General features: G+C 36.9%; 1 protein-coding gene across 1 annotated transcript; it reads left to right on the top strand.

The window, feature by feature from the left end:
• Positions 1-146: 146 nt before the first annotated feature.
• On the top strand, positions 147-20,978 carry LOC131942551 (adhesion G-protein coupled receptor G2-like). The gene is made up of 17 exons (XM_059302448.1): positions 147-193; positions 977-1,109; positions 2,559-2,611; positions 3,214-3,508; positions 4,286-4,460; positions 5,043-5,174; positions 6,303-6,419; positions 7,996-8,145; positions 11,719-11,846; positions 12,996-13,122; positions 14,249-14,393; positions 15,196-15,271; positions 16,692-16,844; positions 17,569-17,701; positions 18,574-18,676; positions 19,195-19,296; positions 20,873-20,978. The coding sequence occupies exons 2-17, from the start codon at positions 1,024-1,026 to the stop codon at positions 20,893-20,895; spliced, it is 1,998 nt and encodes a 665-aa protein (XP_059158431.1). The 5' UTR covers positions 147-193; positions 977-1,023; the 3' UTR covers positions 20,896-20,978.
• Positions 20,979-21,757: the final 779 nt, after the last annotated feature.

The following is a 21,757-nucleotide window of genomic DNA, read 5'->3' as shown; positions in this document are numbered from 1 at the left end:
ATTACTTCAAGGACCAAAATGTAGATCCAAGTTCCATATTTCTTGCAGATTCAGGTATTTCTTAGGACTTGTTAGAAATAAAGTAACGTTCATAATATTGTCAATGTCATACAATCTTTATCTATACATATATTTAATAATTACTTCAAGGACCAAAATGTAGATCCAAGTTCCATATTTCTTGCAGATTCAGGTATTTCTTAGGACTTGTTAGAAATAAAGTAACGTTCATAATATTGTCAATGTCATTCAATCTTTATCTATACATATATTTAATAATTAGTGCATTGCTGTTCTTCTTCTTCTTCTTCGTTCTTAATTTTTAGTGTTGAAAGTGATCGAGCCTTATCTGCCAGAGGGTTTGAACTCGTGTCAACTGATTATGCGTTATTGAGCCCATTGACTCCGATTTCAGCCTGCTTTTCTTTTTGGATTTGCAACAACAAACTACAAGGCAGCAGTTGTTTGATTTTGGAATTGTCTCTCCTAGAAGAGTTGCTGTCTCCAGCTAACGAGCCTCCTCTGCCCGAGGGTTCGAACTCGAGATTTTTCATTTTAGCAACCATGAGCTTTACCGACTCGACCACACCGACCCCTTGCATTGCTGTTGCAGTAACATTTAAACTAAAAGCAAAATCAGACACTTTTAAAGTTTTATATTAGAAATTGAGATTTTTGAAAAAAATATGAAATTCATTAGCAAATAAAAGAATTTTTTTATTCGTAAATATTGAATCTTAGGAGATAAACTTTATTGAACAGGTTTTAATTTAGATATACGATAGGGCGATTTTAAAGCAAGTCTAAAAATGTGATACTCACTCCAGGCGTTGAAATTTTATTTAGAAACATCTATTTTATTCTGTCTGTTATTCTTCATTGTTGTTTGCCTTGTATATGTCTTTTTGTGTTTCCCATAGATTTGCAGACAAACAAAATTAAAAAATTGTATCAATTGCTTTTAACTTTGTTATAGATAAACCACACTGCCCAAAGGAGGTAACGAAGCACTTAAACGTTGAGATGGTATGGGAAGACTCCTATGTCGGCGAATCGACACATCTCAATATTTCAGCCGACGGCTGGCTAAAAACATTTAGCAGGAAGTGGTAGCTTGATATTTTCTTTCAGATTTCATTTGCCTAAAACTATTTTAGACCAAAAAATACTTTTTTTCCCTCGTTTTACTTCTGGATGTCTTTCCTCCAAATGACATTCTGTTTTTAACTTAGATTATTTTTTTTTTTTTTTTTGGTCATATTATTTCCTATTATCTCTCACCAACCTACTTTTTTTTTTGTACCTTTACGCTGCAGAATATTTTCTGCTTTAATCTATCCTATTACTTGCACTAGCCTCTGTAAAAAAAAATCTATCTTTAAAGGACCATCACTAGTGTGTTTAGTTATCAGCATATACCCGGCATTGCTCGGATTTAAGAAAATATATTACTTTTGAAAATAACCCTAACCACAACCAACCAAAACCAAAACACAAATTAAAATAAGCAAACATAACGTAAACGCAAGGGCAAACACAAAACCAACCGCGTTTTACCTACCACATTGCCCTTTATCAACCCACGCTAATTATATTTTTTTTTTTCCAACACCAAAACAAACTAATAAAAAGTATTTATTCCCCCAATCTAAGGTTGTTTTTCTTCAAGGGAAAAAAAATAATGTATCTATCTCGGGAAGTAATCGACAATAAATGAAACAGAGTGAAGTAATGTGTAACCTTTTTTAAACTTTTGTGAAGGGTGAAACATGTTCTTTGACTTTGGTGATTCCACATGACGTTAATTAAAATGATACGTTTAGAAAATGAAACTTTTTCTTTTTCAAAATTATCCATATTAATTTTTTAATAACTGATTTAGATAATAAATGCTTTAAGAATATTACGCATTTGCGAATAAATCCAGTTTTTTTACAATGTGCCTCTTGGCTTAGGGTCCGCCCGCTGTCCGCTGTCACATACAGAGGCACATAATCCATTTGATAGGGCCCCAATGTTTGAAAGGGAAGAATGTTTGCTTTGATGTGTCGCGTTGTAATAACATAACTTTTTCCGATTGCTTAAAATTTGTATCATTTTAATTCTCTGTAATCACAAATTTATTTCAGCTCTACTTAAAAACCCAAATTCTACCCCACCCCCCCCACCCCCTCACCCACCACGCCGAGGGAAAAAAATCCCTTGAATCATCATTTAATTACACATTTGCATTTTCAGGTTGTTTTTTTTTTTATTTATTTTTTTTATATTTTTATATTTGGACGTTTTGTATTAGATCTATGTATAAGTACACCATCTTAAATGAATTAAAGTAGGCTACAAGTAAGAAAGAAATATTACTATTGTAAATCTGTATCAGTCCTAACAAGCCGATGATGAAAACTGTAATACTAAAGCAAACACACAACTGACGCTGTAAATTACATGTCTGAGGCACAAAAAAAAAAGAAAAAAAAAAAATTAAAAAAAAAAAAAAAAAGGCCCCAATAGAAATTTCGGCCACAGTTCTACTCAAACTTAACTTCTTCTGTTTTCAGCATTCAAGAAAACTTGGTGCCGAAATGGAGCAGCTTGACTATAAAAATTACAAGTAAGAACACATAATTTGTGAAAGTTAATGATGAAAAGGGGATGGCTTAGTCTGTTGAGATACCTAGTCGGGAAGGTGAGGTTTGTTTGTTGAGGACAGCATCATATATCGGACATGAAACTGCACAATCAAACAACTCCTGCCTCGTAGATTAGAGCCAGACTTGTTTCGCGTTTGTCGCATTAGGTCTAGTGTCTATTTGGGCATTTATCGTTTCCGTGGAAGTGTTTACTTGGTCAAACGACATTTGAAGAAGTGTCTTTCAGTAATTAGTCGAAAAACCCCTCACAGATTGTGTTTTGCTGAACATGGCAGAGCCAAACGAAATACCAGACTGAGGTCAAATGAAAAGGACCGTATTAGCTGTAAAACGTAACTGTTTTGTGCCATTCTTTTCTATGCTCCGAAAAGGAAACTGCTGTGGCATGCTGCTAGTATATATATATATATATATATATATATATATATATATATATATATATATATATATATATATATATATATATATATATATATATAAATGTATATATATAAATAAATATAAATAAATATATATATATATATATATATATACTCTTATAAATATATTTTTTAATTCTCAGATGGTACAACAGATACAACACTACCCACTATGGAGCCGCTGGGGATAACCACGTTCCCACCTGCCACAGCGGCTTCAATGTTAATTAACGCATCGCTGCTCGCCCACGATTTACACCAAAGTCGGCACATGTCCAATGAAGACTACGAGCGTACGATAGAGCAGCTGGAAGACCTGTGCCAAGATGAGAGCCTAGCCGTGCCCGGCGTCTCCCGAGCCATGGTCTTCTGTTTGAACGAGTTGCTGGTACACCACAAGGAGCACTTGAGTGCCGAAGGAGGTTTTAATAAACAGAGGTACTGTGTTTAGAGCATGTGTTGAACGTAAATGTACTTTGTCTATTGCAAATTGATGTAATCGTCGCTCGGCTTGAAATTGGAATGGCACACGAAAAAAAAAGGTCTTTGGCTTATTAAATTACTTTATACAATTGCAACATTTCTTATACTTGCCCAAACCCAATCAGAAACTCAAGCTTAAATACAAGCCTAAGCTTAAACCTAAGCCTAACCTTAAATCTAAGCCTAAGCCTAAACCTAATCATAAGCTTAAACCTAAGTCTAAGCCTACGACTATGCCAAACCCTAAAATTAATTATAAGCTTAAACCTAAGCCTAAGCCTACCTAAGCCTTCTAATGCCTATGCCTACGCCTTGACACTAAGCTTACGTCTGAGCCTAAGCCTAAGCGCAGTGGCGTAGCGAGGGGGGGGGGGGGGGCGGGGGTGCGGTGCGCACCGGGTGACACCATTTAAGGGGGTGACACCAAGGCAAAAAATAACAAAATATATAGAGAAAAACGATAATTCCACTTAATAAAGCGATTAATTGGTGTGTTAAAAAGTCTTTTAAGAGCAAATTTGACAAATCCTGACAAGGGCGTAGAGGGGGTGCAAATCTAAAGTTTGAGGGGGGGGGGGGGTGCAAATCGTAAGTTTGAGGGGGGGGGGGTGTGCAAATCGAAAATTGAGTGTTTGTTCCCGGGCGCCGGGAAGGGTCGCTAAGCCTCTGGGGGGTGACACCATTAAGTGCCACTGCCTTCGCGTAAGTTAAAGCCTTCCCTGTGTTTTAAAGGCTGCTGGACGTCATAGAAAAGGTGGCTGAGAGGACGCCCTTAACGAACGGATCTTTCAAATACGTGGAGAAGCTGCTGGCAGTTTCAGGCTTCAGGCTACCTAGCGACACTACAGGAGAACTTGTCATGTCCATCTCTGGTTTTTTGTCCACTGGAGATCTAACGGCAGGAAATGTACGTCATTTAACTACAAATATATAAAGCAAAATACCCTAGTAAACAAATATAGAGTGTAGATTAATTATACTTGCCGTCCCGTTTTCAGTGCTATTTTGTAAAATCGTGTTCTTGTTATTTAACAAAGAAGCTTATATGTAATGCATTTCTAAAGACGCCGTGGTCTAGTATTAGAGCGTTCCACGACTAACTATAAAGTCTCGAGTTCGGATCCCGAGTCAGTACTACGTCCCTGAGTCCAACTAACTCTAATAACTACCCAACTTAGCTTAATGAAAGTAATGGCGTCTGGGAATTGTGCTGACCAAGGTGAACTCTATTTCACATGCACTGATATTTTAAAGGGTAGTGTTTAATGCATTTTTGAATCTTTTCTATCATAGTGGCTGTAAAAAAAAAAGAAATAATAACTATCAAGAATTTAATTTTAAAATTTTCTCGCCTGCTTCTTCTAAGAATTTTAAGAGAGCTATTTGTATTATCAGTGTTGTTGACCGCGTTTATTCCCAACAAATGTAGGGACTAGTGTATCTTTTTACTCAACCCTCAACTCGTTTATTTGTACCACTCTTTCGCCAGCTTGATATTGAGATTAAGAAGAACATCTCCACCGAATCAACGTCCATCAATATTCCGTTAACGTCTGTTTCGGCCAGTGTCAAAGAGGGAAGGATAGTCTTTATTGTTCATGCGACGGAAGAACTGTTTGTTGTAAGACGTGTATCAGTTTCTTTCATTACCATTTTAAAACACGCTGCATTACGATTGATTTATATGTTTGTGTGTAAGTAAACCCCTGATCACAGGCAATTATTCGGGAAGTAAGGAACAGCGAGTGTACAAAACGGGAGGGTATTTTAATTTGTCGTCGACATTTAGATCAATTGCTTTTCAAATATTAGTAGCCTTTGTTAATTTTGCACTGAATAAATGTAAAAAAAAAAATTGGATTTAAAAAAAAATATAATGTGGTGTCGTCGTTCCCACTGCGCCCCTCCTAGCGACGCCTATCGGAACAATCAGAGAAAAATCCAGACCAATGACGACGTGTTCTGACGTGAGAGTTCAAACCTTTCAAACAACAACTGTTTGTAGATTGTTTTTGGATGGACAAAACCTGAAGGGGTTAATCAGTAGGGACGCTGTTTTTTAAATTAAAAAATGTTTTAATAAAAAGATTTTATTTAACTATGCGCTAAATATAAAGAAATATATGGTTTTAAAAAAACAGGCAGATTAAGGAGTAAGCTGCTCATAAAATGTTGACACGTAATTCTTAATTGTATTAAAGAATAATTCATAAAAAATTAATCAGGCATCCAATTAAGTCAAATTTAATGTCGTAATGCAATGTCTTCATGTCTTGACCCACGCACCAATTACGAACCGTATCTGTCAGTTAGAAGTGTCCGAATTTTCGCTCCGGCGTTTCGATCTAGACTGACGACTGGCGACCGACAGAGGACGTGAGTTAAATAAAAGCTTGTAAAAACTAATCAGACCTTACAGAAGAAGAACCAGACATGCTTTCGATTTAAACACTAACTGACTGATATTTATGACTGAAATTCAATACAGTGTCAGCAATAAATATATTGTAAAGCTCCCCGTTTAGAAAGAAAAGGATCCATAAAGAAGGTGAAGTAGACCCCTCTTACAATATCTTACAAAGACAACTCTCGCCAAAAAATTACACTAATAAGTACCAAGATAATTATAATTATAACCAGTATTATAAAGCATCCGCTATAAAGTGAAGTACTAACGCAATGATAATTCAAACACAATCTGTATAGTTGACGGATAATTGTTGACCGATTGATTACTATTTCTTTCCAGACGCAAAACTATTCTGACCAGTACATTGTTAAACCCATCTTGTCGGCGATAATATCAGGCGCTCAAGTAAACTTGGTTGATGAGAGGATCCTAATAACCTTGTTACACGCAGATAAAGTAAGTCACAACCAGGATTGGTCGTTTAGAGGCGTCGATAGGATCGCGGCGTGATGTGCTTTAAAAGGTTTTACTTCTCTTCTTCTTCGTTCTTAATTTTAGTGTTGGAAGGGATCCCCCTCCAACACAATTAAGGATACGGGTCAACTGGTTATGCGCCATTGAGGCCATTGAATCATTGATTTCAGCCTGCTTTTCTTTTTGGATTTGCTTCCATAGCCTTTGTCCAACCAAGAACAAACTACAAGGTAGCAGTTGTTTGATTTTAGAGTTGTCTCTCCTAGAAGAGTGGCTGTCCCCAGCTAACGAGCCTCATCTGCCCGAGGGTTCGAACTTGAGATTTTCGTTTTAGCAGCCTTGAGCTTTACCGACTCGAACACGCCGACCCCTAAAGGTTTTACATTTACAAACAATTTTTAAGCCCGTCATCCTTCTGACACGGATGCGTTTTTATTTTCATTATTTTAAAACTTAAGCCTTAAACCTTACACGAAAGCCTTGTCTAACGATTTCACTACTGACATCAAGTTTAACAAATTACAAACCGGATTATTATTAGCGGTAGTAATTCAAGAAAGCCAATGTAAATTTAACTTTTGTAATTTTCAAAAGATATTTCATTTAACAATAATGTTTACAATAATAATAATAAAGTAAAACTATATCTGTTCTGGCCCTTTCAACTGAATAGGAGTTTTGTATTATTTTGGCGTGTGATTTAAATTGTTTAGCTGGTTATAGTTTTTCGCATCTGATGTGTTCGAGTGGTCGGGACTGAGACAATTTATTGATGTGTAGGCAAACATGTATGCTAAGCTTCTGAGCTATATTATGCGCTCGACAAAGAATGTAACGCTTAGTGATCCATTTTAAGTATGTGAATTACAAAAGTACATTTTTGAACTTAAGTTGTGTTAGATTCAATTGCACCGATTCGCATGATCGTTTTTTTTTTTTTAGCTATTTTCATTTTTGAAATGGATCATCGTAATTTACAGTTCCTGCCCCAGACAAAACGGGGCAGAGGAAGTAGAGTCTATATGTTTTAAAGTCTTCCATTTAGTGTCTTCAGCACGATGCCTGACGACCAGTGTTTCTTCCAGACTTTTTTCTCCGGGGGGGGGGGGGACTTGAAATTTTCGGGGGGGGGGGGGGGGGGGCGGTAGACTTTTTTCGGGGGGGGGGGGCGGACACAGTTAAAAGTATATATTTTCTATATAAATTATATAAATTTCATTTCGTTCGGGGGGCGGTAGGATTTTTTCGGGGGGGGGGGGGGGGGCGGACACAGTTAAAAGTATATATTTTCTATATAAATTATATAAATTTCATTTCGTTCGGGGGGGGGGGGCGGTAGGATTTTTTCGGGAGGGGGGTGCGAAGCCCCCCCCCCCCCCCCAGAAGAGATGCCAGAAAGAAACTCTGCTGACCACCGTTGTTTCTTTAACATGAGTTTGGTACCTATCGAACTGGGTGGGCGCAGGGACGACCTACGCTCTTGTACGCGAGATCCGAACTCGAGACCTTCCTTGTTTGTCGCGAGGTTCTACCCCTCATTGCATGTGTGTTGTTTCAGGGTACACACCAGCCCAGCTGTGTTTACTGGAACCGGTCGGACAGCGGAGAATTGGGCCAGTGGTCGACGGAGGGCTGCGAGCTGGTCTCGTCATCAGAGAACAAGACCATCTGCGCGTGTAATCACTTAACGAACTTCGGGCTTCTGATGGTGGGTAGGGGGTGGGTCTCTGTGGTCTCGTATATGGTGTTAGGTGGTGCCGTGTTGGTGGTGATAATTTATTAAATTGTGAGATGCAACACCTTGTCTCGCTTCATATGGTATATTTAGTGGTCTTATTTAGCCTATTATCTTGTTTCGTGTGTTTTATTTATTTAGTGGTCTGATTTAGCCCATTGTCTTGTTTTATATGTATTTACTCATTGATCTAGCCCTTTGTCTTGTTTTATATGTATTTAGTGATTGATCTAGCAAATTGTCTTGTTTAATATGCAATATGGATTTAGTTATCTATTCTAGCCCATTGTTTCGTTTCATATATTATATTCATTTAGTGGTCCGATAGAGTCTATTATATTGTTTCATGTGTTGCATGTATTTAGTGATCTGAAATAGCCCATTGTCTAGTTTCATATGTTACATGAATTTAGTGGTCTGATTTAGTCAAGTGTCTTGTTTTATATGTTATATTGATTTAGTGGTCTGATGTAGTCAAGTGTCTTGTTTCATATGTTATATTGATTTAGTGGACTCATTTAGTCAAGTGTCTTTTTTCATATGTTATATGGATTTAGTGGACTCATTTAGTCAAGTGTCTTGTTTCATATGTTATATTGATTTAGTGGTCTCATTTAGTCAAGTGTCATGTTTCATATGTTATATTGATTTAGTGGTCTCATTTAGTCAAGTGTCATGTTTCATATGTTATATTGATTTAGTGGTCTCATTTAGTCAAGTGTCATGTTTCATATGTTATATTGATTTAGTGGTCTCATTTAGTCAAGTGTCTTGTTTCATATGTTATATTGATTTAGTGGTCTCATTTAGTCAAGTGTCATGTTTCATATGTTATATTGATTTAGTGGTCTCATTTAGTCAAGAGTCTTGTTTCATATGTTATATTGATTTAGTGGTCTCATTTAGTCAAGTGTCATGTTTCATATGTTATATTGATTTAGTGGTCTCATTTAGTCAAGTGTCTTGTTTCATATGTTATATTGATTTAGTGGTCTCATTTAGTCAAGTGTCTTGTTTCATATGTTATATTGATTTAGTGGTCTCATTTAGTCAAGTGTCTTGTTTCATATGTTATATGGATTTAGTGGACTCATTTAGTCAAGTGTCTTGTTTCATATGTTATATTCATTTAGTGGTCTCATTTAGTCAAGTGTCTTGTTTTATATGTTATATTGATTTAGTGGTCTGATGTAGTCAAGTGTCTTGTTTCATATGTTATATTGATTTAGTGGACTCATTTAGTAAAGTGTCTTTTTTCATATGTTATATGGATTTAGTGGACTCATTTAGTCAAGTGTCTTGTTTCATATGTTAAATTGATTTAGTGGTCTCATTTAGTCAACTGTCTTGTTTCATATGTTATATTGATTTAGTGGTCTCATTTAGTCAAGTGTCTTGTTTTATATGTTATATTGATTTAGTGGTCTGATGTAGTCAAGTGTCATGTTTCATATGTTATATTGATTTAGTGGTCTCATTTAGTCAAGTGTCATGTTTCATATGTTATATTGATTTAGTGGTCTCATTTAGTCAAGTGTCATGTTTCATATGTTATATTGATTTAGTGGTCTCATTTAGTCAAGTGTCATGTTTCATATCTTATATTGATTTAGTGGTCTCATTTAGTCAAGTGTCTTGTTTCATATGTTATATTGATTTAGTGGTCTCATTTAGTCAAGTGTCTTGTTTCATATGTTATATTGATTTAGTGGTCTGATGTAGCCCATTGTCTTGTTTCATATGGATTTAGTGAGCTGATATAGTGCTCTGCCTTGTCACATGTATAGAAAACTATAACTTAAAAAACCTAATTAAATAAATGGTAGGTGAAATAGAGTTCACATGTTTCATGACTTTGACATTCGAAGCGATGGGATAGTCATCACTGTGCCCAGGCGCTTTTACTTTTTCCAACGTGGGTCAGGTACCCATCACAGTCTAGTGGACTCATGGACGCCTGGCCCTAGATCCAATCTCGAGATCTTTCAGTTATCAGTCGGAAACTATACCATTCGTCCACGCATTCCTCTTTCCTAATATATGGTACGAGACGACCCGCGGCATATCATACGCCGCTATTTAGTTGTTTTATTTTCTACTTTTCAGTAATTCATAATTTGTGAATTCGACAGTACCAATGCTGCCACTAAAAAATGTTTGCTTTAAAACACTATCAGTAGGCCGTTAAGGACAATACTACCCCCACCCTCGTTTCCCCAACCCCTACCCTACACCCCCCCCCCGTGAAAGCAGCCTCCTCTTAGTACCTCCCCTAAGTTTAAAATCGTTTCAAACTAAATTATCTGCCCCTAATAGCCGTCACTAAACCCGGCTCTACGATTGTAAATATTTAGCGTGAACCACAGCTCACCAGACCATGTGGGGTTGGGGGAGGTTAATTTTTGCCCAGTGAAGAAGAGAGGGGACTGCAAGGCGCGCTTACGGCTTGATTTCTAGGGTCTCCAAGAAGAGAATTATATATACAGATAGATAGACGATAAACTTAACAAATGTAGCCTTCGAGATCTTTCAGTTATCTGTCGGACACTATACCATTCGTCCACGCATTCCTCTTTCCTAACATATGGTACGAGCCGACCTGCTGCGTATCATACGCCGCTATTAAGTTGTTTGTTTTTTTTTCCTACTTTTCAGTAATTTATAATTTGTGAATTCGACAGTACCAATGCTGCCACTGAAAATATTTCCTTAAAAACACTAAACCCCCCTCCCCCCACGTAAAAGCAGCCTCCTCTTAGTTACCTCCTCTAAGTTTAAAATCGTTTCAAACTAAATTATCTGCCCCTAATAGCCGTCACCAAACCCGTCTCTGTGATTGTATAATGTAAACAGCGTGACCACAGCTCACCAGACAATGTGGGGGTGGGGTGGGGGTGGTAGTGATAGTGATAGAGAGAAAGAGAGGGGACTGCAAGGAGGCGCTTGCAGCTTGTTTTCTAACTGATCCCAGAAGAGAATTATATATATAGATACGTGATAAACTGGACAAATGTAGCCCTTTGTCTTCTCATACACGTTATATGTCTAAACCTTAAATGCAACTTCCACAATGTGGACAAACATACTTGCCTTATATCTTTTAAGCCCTTGAGAAACAAATGGCTCAAAATACACATTTCCAAAATCTGTTTTGTGCAGCTCTCTTTAGTTCAGCCCACATTAATGTATAAAAACCAGTCAATATAAAAGACTAAACACAACAGTTATCGTTCATGTTTATACGTATATCCAGAGGCGTTGCGAAGCGGGGGCGGGGGATGCGAACCGCACCGGGTGACATCATTGAAGGGAGGTCGGGGGGGGGGGGGTTGAGACCAAGACAAAAAAAATTTCAAGATATATAGAATAAATATGTTTTTTTTAATCAGTGATGCACACTATAATTTACAGAGAAAACAGAAAGGGGGGGGGGCTACACCATGAGGTGCCCCACCGGGTAACTCCCGACCTAGCAACGCCACTGCGTATATCTTTCACAATATGATTTTCTCGTTTAGATACCCAATTTTCTCGTCTTGTATACAGGATATATACGAGGTAAAAGCTTCTATTAGCGAGGCCCACCTAGAGAGGTTATCTATCATTACAATCGCGGGCAGTATGATATCATTTTGCTGCCTACTCCTAACTATATTTAATTACACTATCTTCAGGTAAGTGATACATTAGTTAGTGATTATTTTAGATTATATAATGTTCAATATATTATTTATGGGATCTATTGACTGCTTGTGTGAACGTTATTTACGTATAATGGTCATACTTTTAAAATATTAAGGAAAATGTTATCTACATTTTTGGTTTTATAAAAATAACCGACACGTTTGGCAAGATTATATAATGTTCAATATATTATTTAAGGGATCTTATGACTGCTTACGAGAAGGTAATTTTCGAATAATGGTCATACTCGTAAAATGTTTAGGCAATGTTTATCTACACTATTGGTTTTATAAAAATAACCAGTCCGTTTGGCAAGATGTCGACAGACTATGATAATAAAATTATTTTTTTTTGTTTTTTGGTTCTTGTGTTTGTGGTTAGATACGTTCAACGCACTTTGAACGTGTTCTATTCTTGTTTTTAAATTTAGCATAGACCTTAACGCTGTTTGAAAGGAGACAAAGTTAGGATCTTGTAGTTATCAAAACAAAACGCTAATCTTCAACATCCAGTGTGGCTTTTGGTTTTAGTAGGTTCGGCAACTATAGACTTCTGAAGCATTCTGTAGCGATCATTATAAAGTATGCTTTTGAGACCGCCATCAAATTTTAACGTTTTCATGTTCTAGCTGGTAAACATAAAGTTATTGGTAATACTTCACTTATTCTTTTCTTGTAAACCTCAACGTTTCAATATATAATCCGTGCAAGATTTGTGTTAATCGGTTACATACACGATGGAGTTTTAAAATCATTTACGGTTATCAACTAATGAAGGCACCTATACAAGAGGAAGTATTATATATATATATATATATGTATATATATATATATATATATATATATATATATATATATATATATATATATATATATATATATATATATATATATATACATATATATATAAGGAAACAAATTATAAAAAATAATCACTCTACAATATTTTATGTTATCTTTTTCACTAGTCCATCTAAAATGAATTATATTATCTTTTCACTAGAAAGCTGAGGTAATTTTACCTCTACAGTTCATAGAAGTAATTGTCCCTACAAACCATTTTACATTAACTTTTTTTGCTAGAAAGTTTAGGGGTAATAGTCCCTCTAAAACACAAAAAAATCTTATTTCTTTCCCTAGTAATTTGAGGAAAAATACTCCCTCTAAAATAGTATACAATCTGTGCTGGGCACTGATGCTCTTCAATGGCTTCTTTCTATTGGGGCATTTTACTACAGATGTCATAGAGGACAACTCTTCCTGTAAGGTAAGATTTTTCCTACAGAATCGTAAATTAACTCCCTTTTAGCCTGGCGGTCCTTGGGGTGTATTGAGTGGAGTTCATGTTTTTGTGGCATCGGTATTGAATGAATCATGTGGCCACAATAATTTCTGGACGTTCTTGAACTCTAGTCACGGACTCGAACTCGAGATTTTTGGTTAGCAGCCGAATGCTCTACCACAGGACCACCTTACAGAACCGTATCTAGTTAAATTCTGTGCAAATATTCATGGATTTAGTCATTCTATTTCGTATAGTCAGAACAAAACGAGGGTTTGTGTAAAGACTATTGGGTGTTAGTTTCTTTTCACGAATTCCTTTTCCCATTAACTGATTCATAATTCAAAATGAATGAAAAGCTTATCATAAAGGAGTAGGCCTACATCACTAAATATACTTCGGGCCTTCTAAAAAAAAAAAGAAAAAAATGATAAAGATGTGTAACATAAGTATTGTCGGACATTCTCTTTTTAGCGCAATTTCCATACGGACAATTGCGATTATTAACTCGTCATTTCTGGATGGATGGATGAATGAATGGATGTGTGTCCGCAGCTTTAAGTGGTATCTTCTCCTCAACGAAGCAATATCGAGGACTAGTTCTAAAGCAAATATGTTAAGCAAGTTCCAAGGATGATTGTGGGCTAAAATAATTCCCGGAATTCCTTCCTGGATTTCCCGGAAAAGCCAAAAAACCTCGAACAAATGCAGTTTTTGGTCCATATCTCGGCAACCAGACCACTTAGCGACTTTTACCAATCGATTCCTGACATATTTTAGAACAATATTGCCGAAGAAAGTTTTCAAAAATATCCTTTCGTTCGGTCACAAAAAATTAATTAAGAATTATTAAACTGAGCATCGTGTAGGTCTAGGATGATATTTTTAATTTAAACCGAGCATCGTGTAGGTTTTTAGCGCAAAAAAATCCTTTCGTTCGGCCACAAAAAAATTAAAAATTGTTATGGATAACATAAGGAAATTGCGCTTAAATTGTCACTAGACTTTTTATTGACTTGTTTTATATAGGTATTGATTTATAATGCTGTTGAAGAAATAAATATATACACCCAGTGTTCACCAACAGCTGCCTATAATGTTTATTTTTCAGGCCATGGCTGCCCTACTACATTACTCGCTACTCGCTGCTATGTTTTGGATGTCAGTAAATGCATTTTTCATGTACATATCGGTGGTGAAGGTGTTTAACATACAAATCGCTTACTTTTTCTTGAAGTGTTTTCTGTTTGCTTGGGGTAAGTGATGTTTCTACTTTTATGTATGCTGTATGTGATATTAAACAACAGCATATGCATGATGTAATGTTAAACAGCAGCATATGTATGGTGTATGTGATGTTAAATTGTAGCATATGTATGGTGTATGTGATGTTAAACAGCACCATATGTATGGTATTTGTTGTTAAACAGCAGCATATTATGTATGGTGTTTGTGATATTAAACAGCATTATATGTATGGTGTATGTGATATTAGACAGCAGCATATGTATGGTGTATGTGATGTTAAACAGCAGCATATGTATGGTGTATGTGATGTTAAACAGCAGCATATCCATGGTGTATGTGATATTAAACAGCAGTATATGTTCATATGGGGTAGGTGGTGTTTCAGGGGCTCTCTGTGTACATTTAGTAGGTGATGTTTGAAGCCCTTGACTCCGATTTCAGCCTGCTTTTCTTTATGGATTTGCTTCCATATCATTTGTCCAACCAAGAACAAACTACAAGGCAGCAGTTGTTTTGATTTTGGAGTAGTCTCTCCTAGAAGAGTGGCTGTCCCCAGCTAACGAGCCTCATCTGCCCGTGGGTTCGAACTCGAGACTTTTCGGTTTAGCAACTATGAGCTTTACCGACTCAACCACCCCGACCCCTGTCCTGGGGATTGAATAGGGACTTTTCGGTTTAGCAGCAATGTGCTTTACCGATCCGACCACGCCAACCTCAACACAAAACCGACATATTAAATCTAATTGATAATGCATCAAATTATGTGTCACTGGTTATTCACTTTGAATCTTTTTGGCTGTGTGTATTTAGGTTTGCCTGCGATATTTGTTGGCATTACGCTGCTTCTAAACGAATCCAAGAACTATGGAAAGATTAACACAGAGTTGTAAGTTTTATAGCATCTGGTTGTATAACGTAAACACGAGTATTATTAAAGACATTGATACATTAATGTGTATGTATTGTGTGTACGTAATGTGTAAACGAAAGGAATGTGTATTTATAAGTGGGGTAGATTGTGTGAGCTAAATGTGAAGATTTAACTCAAGCGAAACCTAGGATCTTTCACATATTAATGTTTAAATTATACACGCTTGTTGACAGCGTATGTGACTTGTCCTAAAAAACCACATGTAAGATACGAATGGGTAACATTTAAAACACTGCGTTTACTTTCTAGAAATACATAGTGCTTTTTTTTTATTTTGTTTTATTAACATAAGTAATATGCTTATGTTTAACATAATTAGAAGGTAATGCTTTTCGTACTGATTAGTAAAAAATTCGAATCGGTTTAACGGAGTATTATATTATTAATAATAGGAAATAGTAAATGTAATGTAAAAGTAAAGACACTTTGATTAGGGCGAAAATTTGCGTTTCAATATTTGTTCTGTAGATGATCTAATGTAGAAACACAACACTTAATTAAGACTTAATTACTTGTGTTTTAATTAGCCGTTTGAATTTGTATTTGTTTGAGTTTTTTAACAATAGAAAATGAGTTTCAATGTGCTAATTTAAAAGTTTTAAATAAATATGTCTGTTCTGTCTAGTTCAGGGGCGTAGCGAGAGGGGGGCGGGGGGTGCGGACCGCACCGGGTGACACCATTTAGGGGGGTGACACCAAGGCAAAAAATAGCAAAATATATAGAGAAAAACTTGAGGGGGGGTGCAAATCGAAAGTTTTAGGGGGGGGGGGGGGGTGCAAATCGAAAGTTTGAGGGGGGGGGGGGTGCAAATCGAAAATCTGAAAGGGTCGCAACGCCTCTGGGGGGGGGGGGGTGACACCATTAAGTGCCGCACTGGGTGACACCCGACCTCGCTACGCCACTGATCTATTTTTAGAACTGCACGAGTGCTAAATGGGGTAGTGTTGCATTATAGAAATAGACGGAGAACAATTATTAGACACTATAACTAAATCAAAATGTAGTTGATTTAGATCGGAAGGATTTTGCTCGGTTCTGAAATGTTGCTAGTTGGTTTAAGCAAAGTATGTCTAATCAATCCCAATTCGCGCTTGTGTAATACGTTCGCCAAAGATTTGGTTAAAATCATAGCATCAGAGTTTCTTCCAGGGGGGGGGGGGGATGAAATTTATATAATATATATAGAAAATATATACTTTGAACAGTGTCCTCCCCCGGAAGAAAGTCTATTGCCCCCCCCCCACCCCCCGAAAATTTCAAGAGCCCCCCCCCCCCCCCCCCCCCCGGAGAAAAAAGTCTGGAAGAAACACTGCATAGCATCGTGCAGGTTTTTTCTTATCAATTGTATGCTTTAACTCTTGCTTTGGCTTCCAGCTGCTGGATAAAGAAGCCGGCCTTCTACGTCACGCTAGTCTCACCCATCTCGGTCTCCCTAGCACTGAACGTTTACGTTTTTTGTTTGACCATGCGTGAAGTTTCCAAGAGCAACCGGAGGCATTCGTCTCTCATGATAGGAGAGGATAGAAAGTTTGTACAGTTGTATTTTTTAATCTCTTTGGCGAATACAAGCTGGATGTGTGTGTGCTGGTGAGGGGGGGGGGTGTATGGGGGGTGGGGAGAAGTGCTGGAGGTGAGTAGGGGGACGTGTGTGTGGGAGTGCTGGAGGTGTGTGTGGGGGGATTTGGATGTATGTGTGTGTGGGGGGGGGGAGGGACTGGAGGTGTGTAGGGGGTAGGTGTGTGTTAGAGGTGATGGAGGTGTGTGTTGGGGGGGGGGGTAATTTTGATGTATGTGTGGGGTAGGGGGGAAGTGCTATGGTGAGTAGGGAGAAGGTGTGTGTTGGGGGTGCTGGAGGTATATGTGTGGAAGGGGGGATTTGGATGTATGTATGGAGGGAAGGGCTAGAGGTGTGTAGGGAGTAAGTGTGTGTTAGAGGTGATTGAGGTGTGTGTTGGGAAGGGGGTAATTTTGATGTATGTGTGGGGTAGGGGGGAAGTGCTATGGTGAGTAGGGAGAAGGTGTGTGTTGGGGTGCTGGAGGTATATTTGTGGAAGGGGGGGGGATTAGGATGTATGTATGGAGGGAAGGGCTGGAGGTGTTTAGGTGAACGGTGTGTCTTGGGAGTGCTGGACGTGTGTGTATGTGGGGTGCGTGGTCTAGCAGTACAAAAGCACATGCGGTTAGGGTTCGAACTTACTTTTTTTGTCCCATACCGCCCATCAACTTATTTACATCGAATGTCACTTTTCAGCTTTAGGGTAAATTTACGAGCGGCCTTCAGCCTTCTGATACTGTTAGGCTTGACTTGGATTTTTGCCTTCTTTACCTTCGGTCAGCTCGGAACGCTCTTTAGCTACCTGTTTTCGATTTTTAACTCTCTACAGGTAAAGGGTCATCCATAAATGACGTCACACTCGTAAGGCGGAGGGGGGGGGTCGTAATTTTGTGACGATGTGTGATGAGGGGGAGGAGGGGGGGTTCAGATGTTGCGACGTCACATTTTTGCATTAGAAAGCGAATTTTAGACGTTATTTCGCGTTTTAGATAACTGTTTTAATAAATTGTAATAGTTTAGACAAGATTTTGGAAAAATATCGATGTTTAAAAAAAAATTCAACTGCAATTTTGAGGGGGGGGGGGTTGTAGGTTTAGGTGTGACGTAATTTTAGGTGGGGGGTCTGGCTTTTTGTGACGACGTAAGACGGAGTGGAGGGTGGGGGGAAGTAAAAACCGTCAAAATAAAGCGTGAAGTCATTTATGGATGACCCCTAAGAACGGAAGATTATGACCAGTGTAGGGCTAATAGACAGTAGGGAAAATAGGGAAAGACAGCAGTTGTTCCAGCTATAATCAAAGTTCATGAAAAGTATAAAAGCGCATATATTCGACAACAACTCTCTGAAGTTAACTTAGCAGCACATCATCATAGCTACCCTGATTGCACATCGCCTTGAAGTTATGGAATTGCATTTTTGCCCCTGCGACACCAAAAGCTATGCAGACTGGAACCTAATTCTTCAGACAAATATATTTATATTCATTATATATTTCAATGCATACGTCTTCTCCGGGTGCTGCCTTTATTATTATAGGATACATTTATCTTTGTCATGCGCCTCATATGTTAATCTAGGGTATATTTATCTTTAACATGTACTACCTGAATTATTCTAGGATACATTTATCTTTCCCATATACTGCATATGTTTCTTTAGGATACACTTATCTTCACTATGTACTGCCTGTATTACTCCAGGGTATGTTTATCTTCACCTTTTACTGCTTGTTGAAACGGGACGTATTAAATGCGTGGATGGTGTTATTCGGCTATAAGACCAACGAAATCATTTTCAGTAGTGGTAAGATTGTAATTTACGTCGTTTTATATCAGTGAATCCTACTTATTAACTTGTGATGTTTTAGCGCTCAGTAAATCACACTTTTTAAATTTCAATTTGTTTAGCACTCAGTGAATCACACCTTTTTATTGTGATTTGTTTAGAGCAGAGTGAATCAAGCTTTTTAAAATTGCGATTTGTTTAGCGCTCAATGAATCACACCGTTGTTTTTTTATTGTGATCTGTTTAGCGCTCAGTGAATCACACCTTTTTTAAATTAAGATTTGTTTAGCGCACAGTGAATCACACCTTTTTATTGTGATTTGTTTAAAGTTCAATGAATCACACCTTTTCTATATTGTGATTTGTTTAGCCCTCAGCGAACCACACATTTTAATTGTGATTTGTTTAGAGCACCGTGAATCACGCTTTTTTAAAATTGTGATTTGTTTAGCGTTCAGTGAATCACATATTTTTTAAATTGTGATTTATTTTAGCGTTCAGTGAATCACATATTTCTTAAATTGTGATTTGTTTAGCGTTCAGTGAATCATCAAGATCCAGCTTAAGAAAACATTCAAAAGGCGATGATTATAGATTCTCCGAGTCCCTGGAGAAGGAAGTCCCTGCTGACATACAAGGTTAGCACAGTTTTTCTCACATGGTTTTAAAGGCCATATTTACCCCATTAGTTTAGCATACTTGCTCACACGTCGTTTTAAAGGCATTGTGACCTACTTAGGTCTTTTCTTTCTTTATATTATTTAGTTGGCTTGTGTTATGTAATTGACGTTGGGAGAGTTGTTAGTTCACCTGATCTCCTCGGTCAACTGAACTCCGTCACGTCATGTGATTTTGATTTTAATCCTTATCAGATCCTCGGTCAATGGTCTTTTGGCATTGAAGATCCTTAACCGATCCTCGACCAATGGCCTTACAACATTACAGTAACCTCCCTTGGTTTTGATCTTAGATAAAAACTCGAGACGAGACTTCTCGAAGGGACTTTGACCTAGACCCCGGGAGACACAGTGCGGTGTGTGTGTGTGTGAGGTTTTATTTGAATTGTTCAGTTCGTAGTGATATATTTTAGTTTCTCACCAAGTTGTATGGCCATTCAAGTGTTTATGAGATATTGCTTAGGTGTGTTCTTTCATCAAGTTGTATGGTTATTCCAGTGCTTATGATATTGTATTTAGGTGTGTTATTTCACCAAGGCCTTACCTGTGACTTTGATATCTAATTGTTAGATATATTTCAGTATCTCTGAGTTATCTGTAAGTGATTTTTGTGGTTTATTTATTGCTCTTATGAATTATACTTTGGTGTTGACTTAGTGTCTATTGTACATGCTTGTTCACAAATTAAAATAGTAGTTGTCAGTTAAACCTAAGTTGAGTTCATCTTTCCTACGTGTTAGCTCCCCTAGACTGTTGTAACAAGCCCACGTAGATGCAGGTGTGCTCATTCTGTCCAAAGGTTTCTATCTAACTACATTAAACGAACCCGGGGCGTTCGCCTGTTCTGCGTCTGTCAGACGGCGATCGTAACAGCAAGATTTACCCCATTAGTTCAGCTAAGTTATTCACAAATGAGTTATTTAGCTTTCTTGTTTACAATTAAATTGCTTGAAAGGCTCGACTTGCTCTTAGATGGTTTTCTCGTAAAAATATTCTGAGACAATTTTCCTTTATGTATTTTGTTTACCAAATAATGGGCGGTTTTATAATAAACTTCATTTTTCAATAGCCTGATTGCACTGAACGTGCCTTCCTATATACTGCTATATACGAGCAAGTTTATGGAAGATCATTCCGGCAATATTTTATAGACGGACAAAAAAAATTGACCGATTCTAGCCGGAAAAAGATACGCATGCTCAATGGATGGAAGCTACTGCTTTCATTTGCGACGATGTTTTCAATGGTACTGCGCATGCGTGTGTTTACAAAAAAAAAACGCAAAACCCTAACCCTATCCCTAACTCCAGCCCTAACCCTAAAACTAACAAAAGCGCAGCTATTAATGTCACTGCGCATGCGCTGAACTATTGAGTTTCGTATCTTCTGCCAAAGAATCTTTTTCCGAGTAATAACTTCGGAAAAATTCACCATTAAGTTCAAATTGATTGTTAATGTGTGGCTAATGACAGGTGTGGCCTCTTGCAGGCTCGCCACATTTAGTGCGCTTCTTATATGCAATTTACTTATTTTCCAGAAGATGGTACGGCAATCAACTGAAAGTAACGGACTGACTACATTTTATCGCCAAAGTCGTTTTAAACACACATTATTTTACATATATGTTTACTGACTAAATTGAGTGTTATTTTATTTAGCTTTATTTGTTTCTTTAAATAAAAGTTTTAAAATCATTAAAATATACTTTTCAACATTGAAGGCGTTGATGTTTCTCTTTTCCTATGTCTTTCCTTAGCACAAGTCCAGTACCCGTCGGGCTTAGGTGGACTTTAAATAACCTCCTACGGGTGCGAGCTCATGATTTTTAAAGGGCGCTGCTTATAAAAAAAACCTCTTAGAAATAGAAGCTCTAATAGTCGTTTTAACTAACTCTAGTTGAGTTGACTTGTAGCTACAGGATTCAATCCAGTATGGCGTAATGCACCGATACATAAGTAGGACAAACTTTGCAAACGTCCATTACGTATCCAAGATATATAACTATATATATATATATATATATATATATATATATATATATATATATATATATATATATATATATATTATATACATATATACACATATATATATATAGTCCTATATGTATATATATAGTCCTATATGTATATATATATATATATATATATATATATATATATATATATATATATATATATATATATATATATATATATATATATATATATATATATATATATATATATATATTTATATTTATATTTTTATATATATTTATATATATTTATATATATTTATATATATTTATATATATTTATATATATTATATATACATATATATATTTATATTTAAATATAATATACATATATATATATATATATATATAGTTAGCTATTGTTAGATATTTATCACGTTAGTCAAGCTTGTTTTTGTTTTTTT

This window comes from Physella acuta, unplaced genomic scaffold, assembly GCF_028476545.2.
Source record: "Physella acuta isolate Inbredline_101_S28 unplaced genomic scaffold, ASM2847654v3 ptg000412l, whole genome shotgun sequence".
Classification (NCBI taxonomy): Eukaryota; Metazoa; Mollusca; class Gastropoda; family Physidae; genus Physella; species Physella acuta.
Note: the sequence above shows the minus strand (reverse complement) of the source record. Positions and strands in the feature narration are given on the sequence as shown.

Coding starts and splice junctions, on each gene's coding strand:
- LOC131942551 (XM_059302448.1), top strand. CDS start 1,024: ATGGTATGGGAAGACTCCTATGTCGGCGAATCGACACATCTCAATATT. Junction 5,175..6,302: donor CGACGGAAGAACTGTTTGTT/GTAAGACGTGTA, acceptor ATTTCTTTCCAG/ACGCAAAACTATTCTGACCA. Junction 17,702..18,573: donor CGATTTTTAACTCTCTACAG/GTAAAGGGTCAT, acceptor GTATTACTCCAG/GGTATGTTTATCTTCACCTT.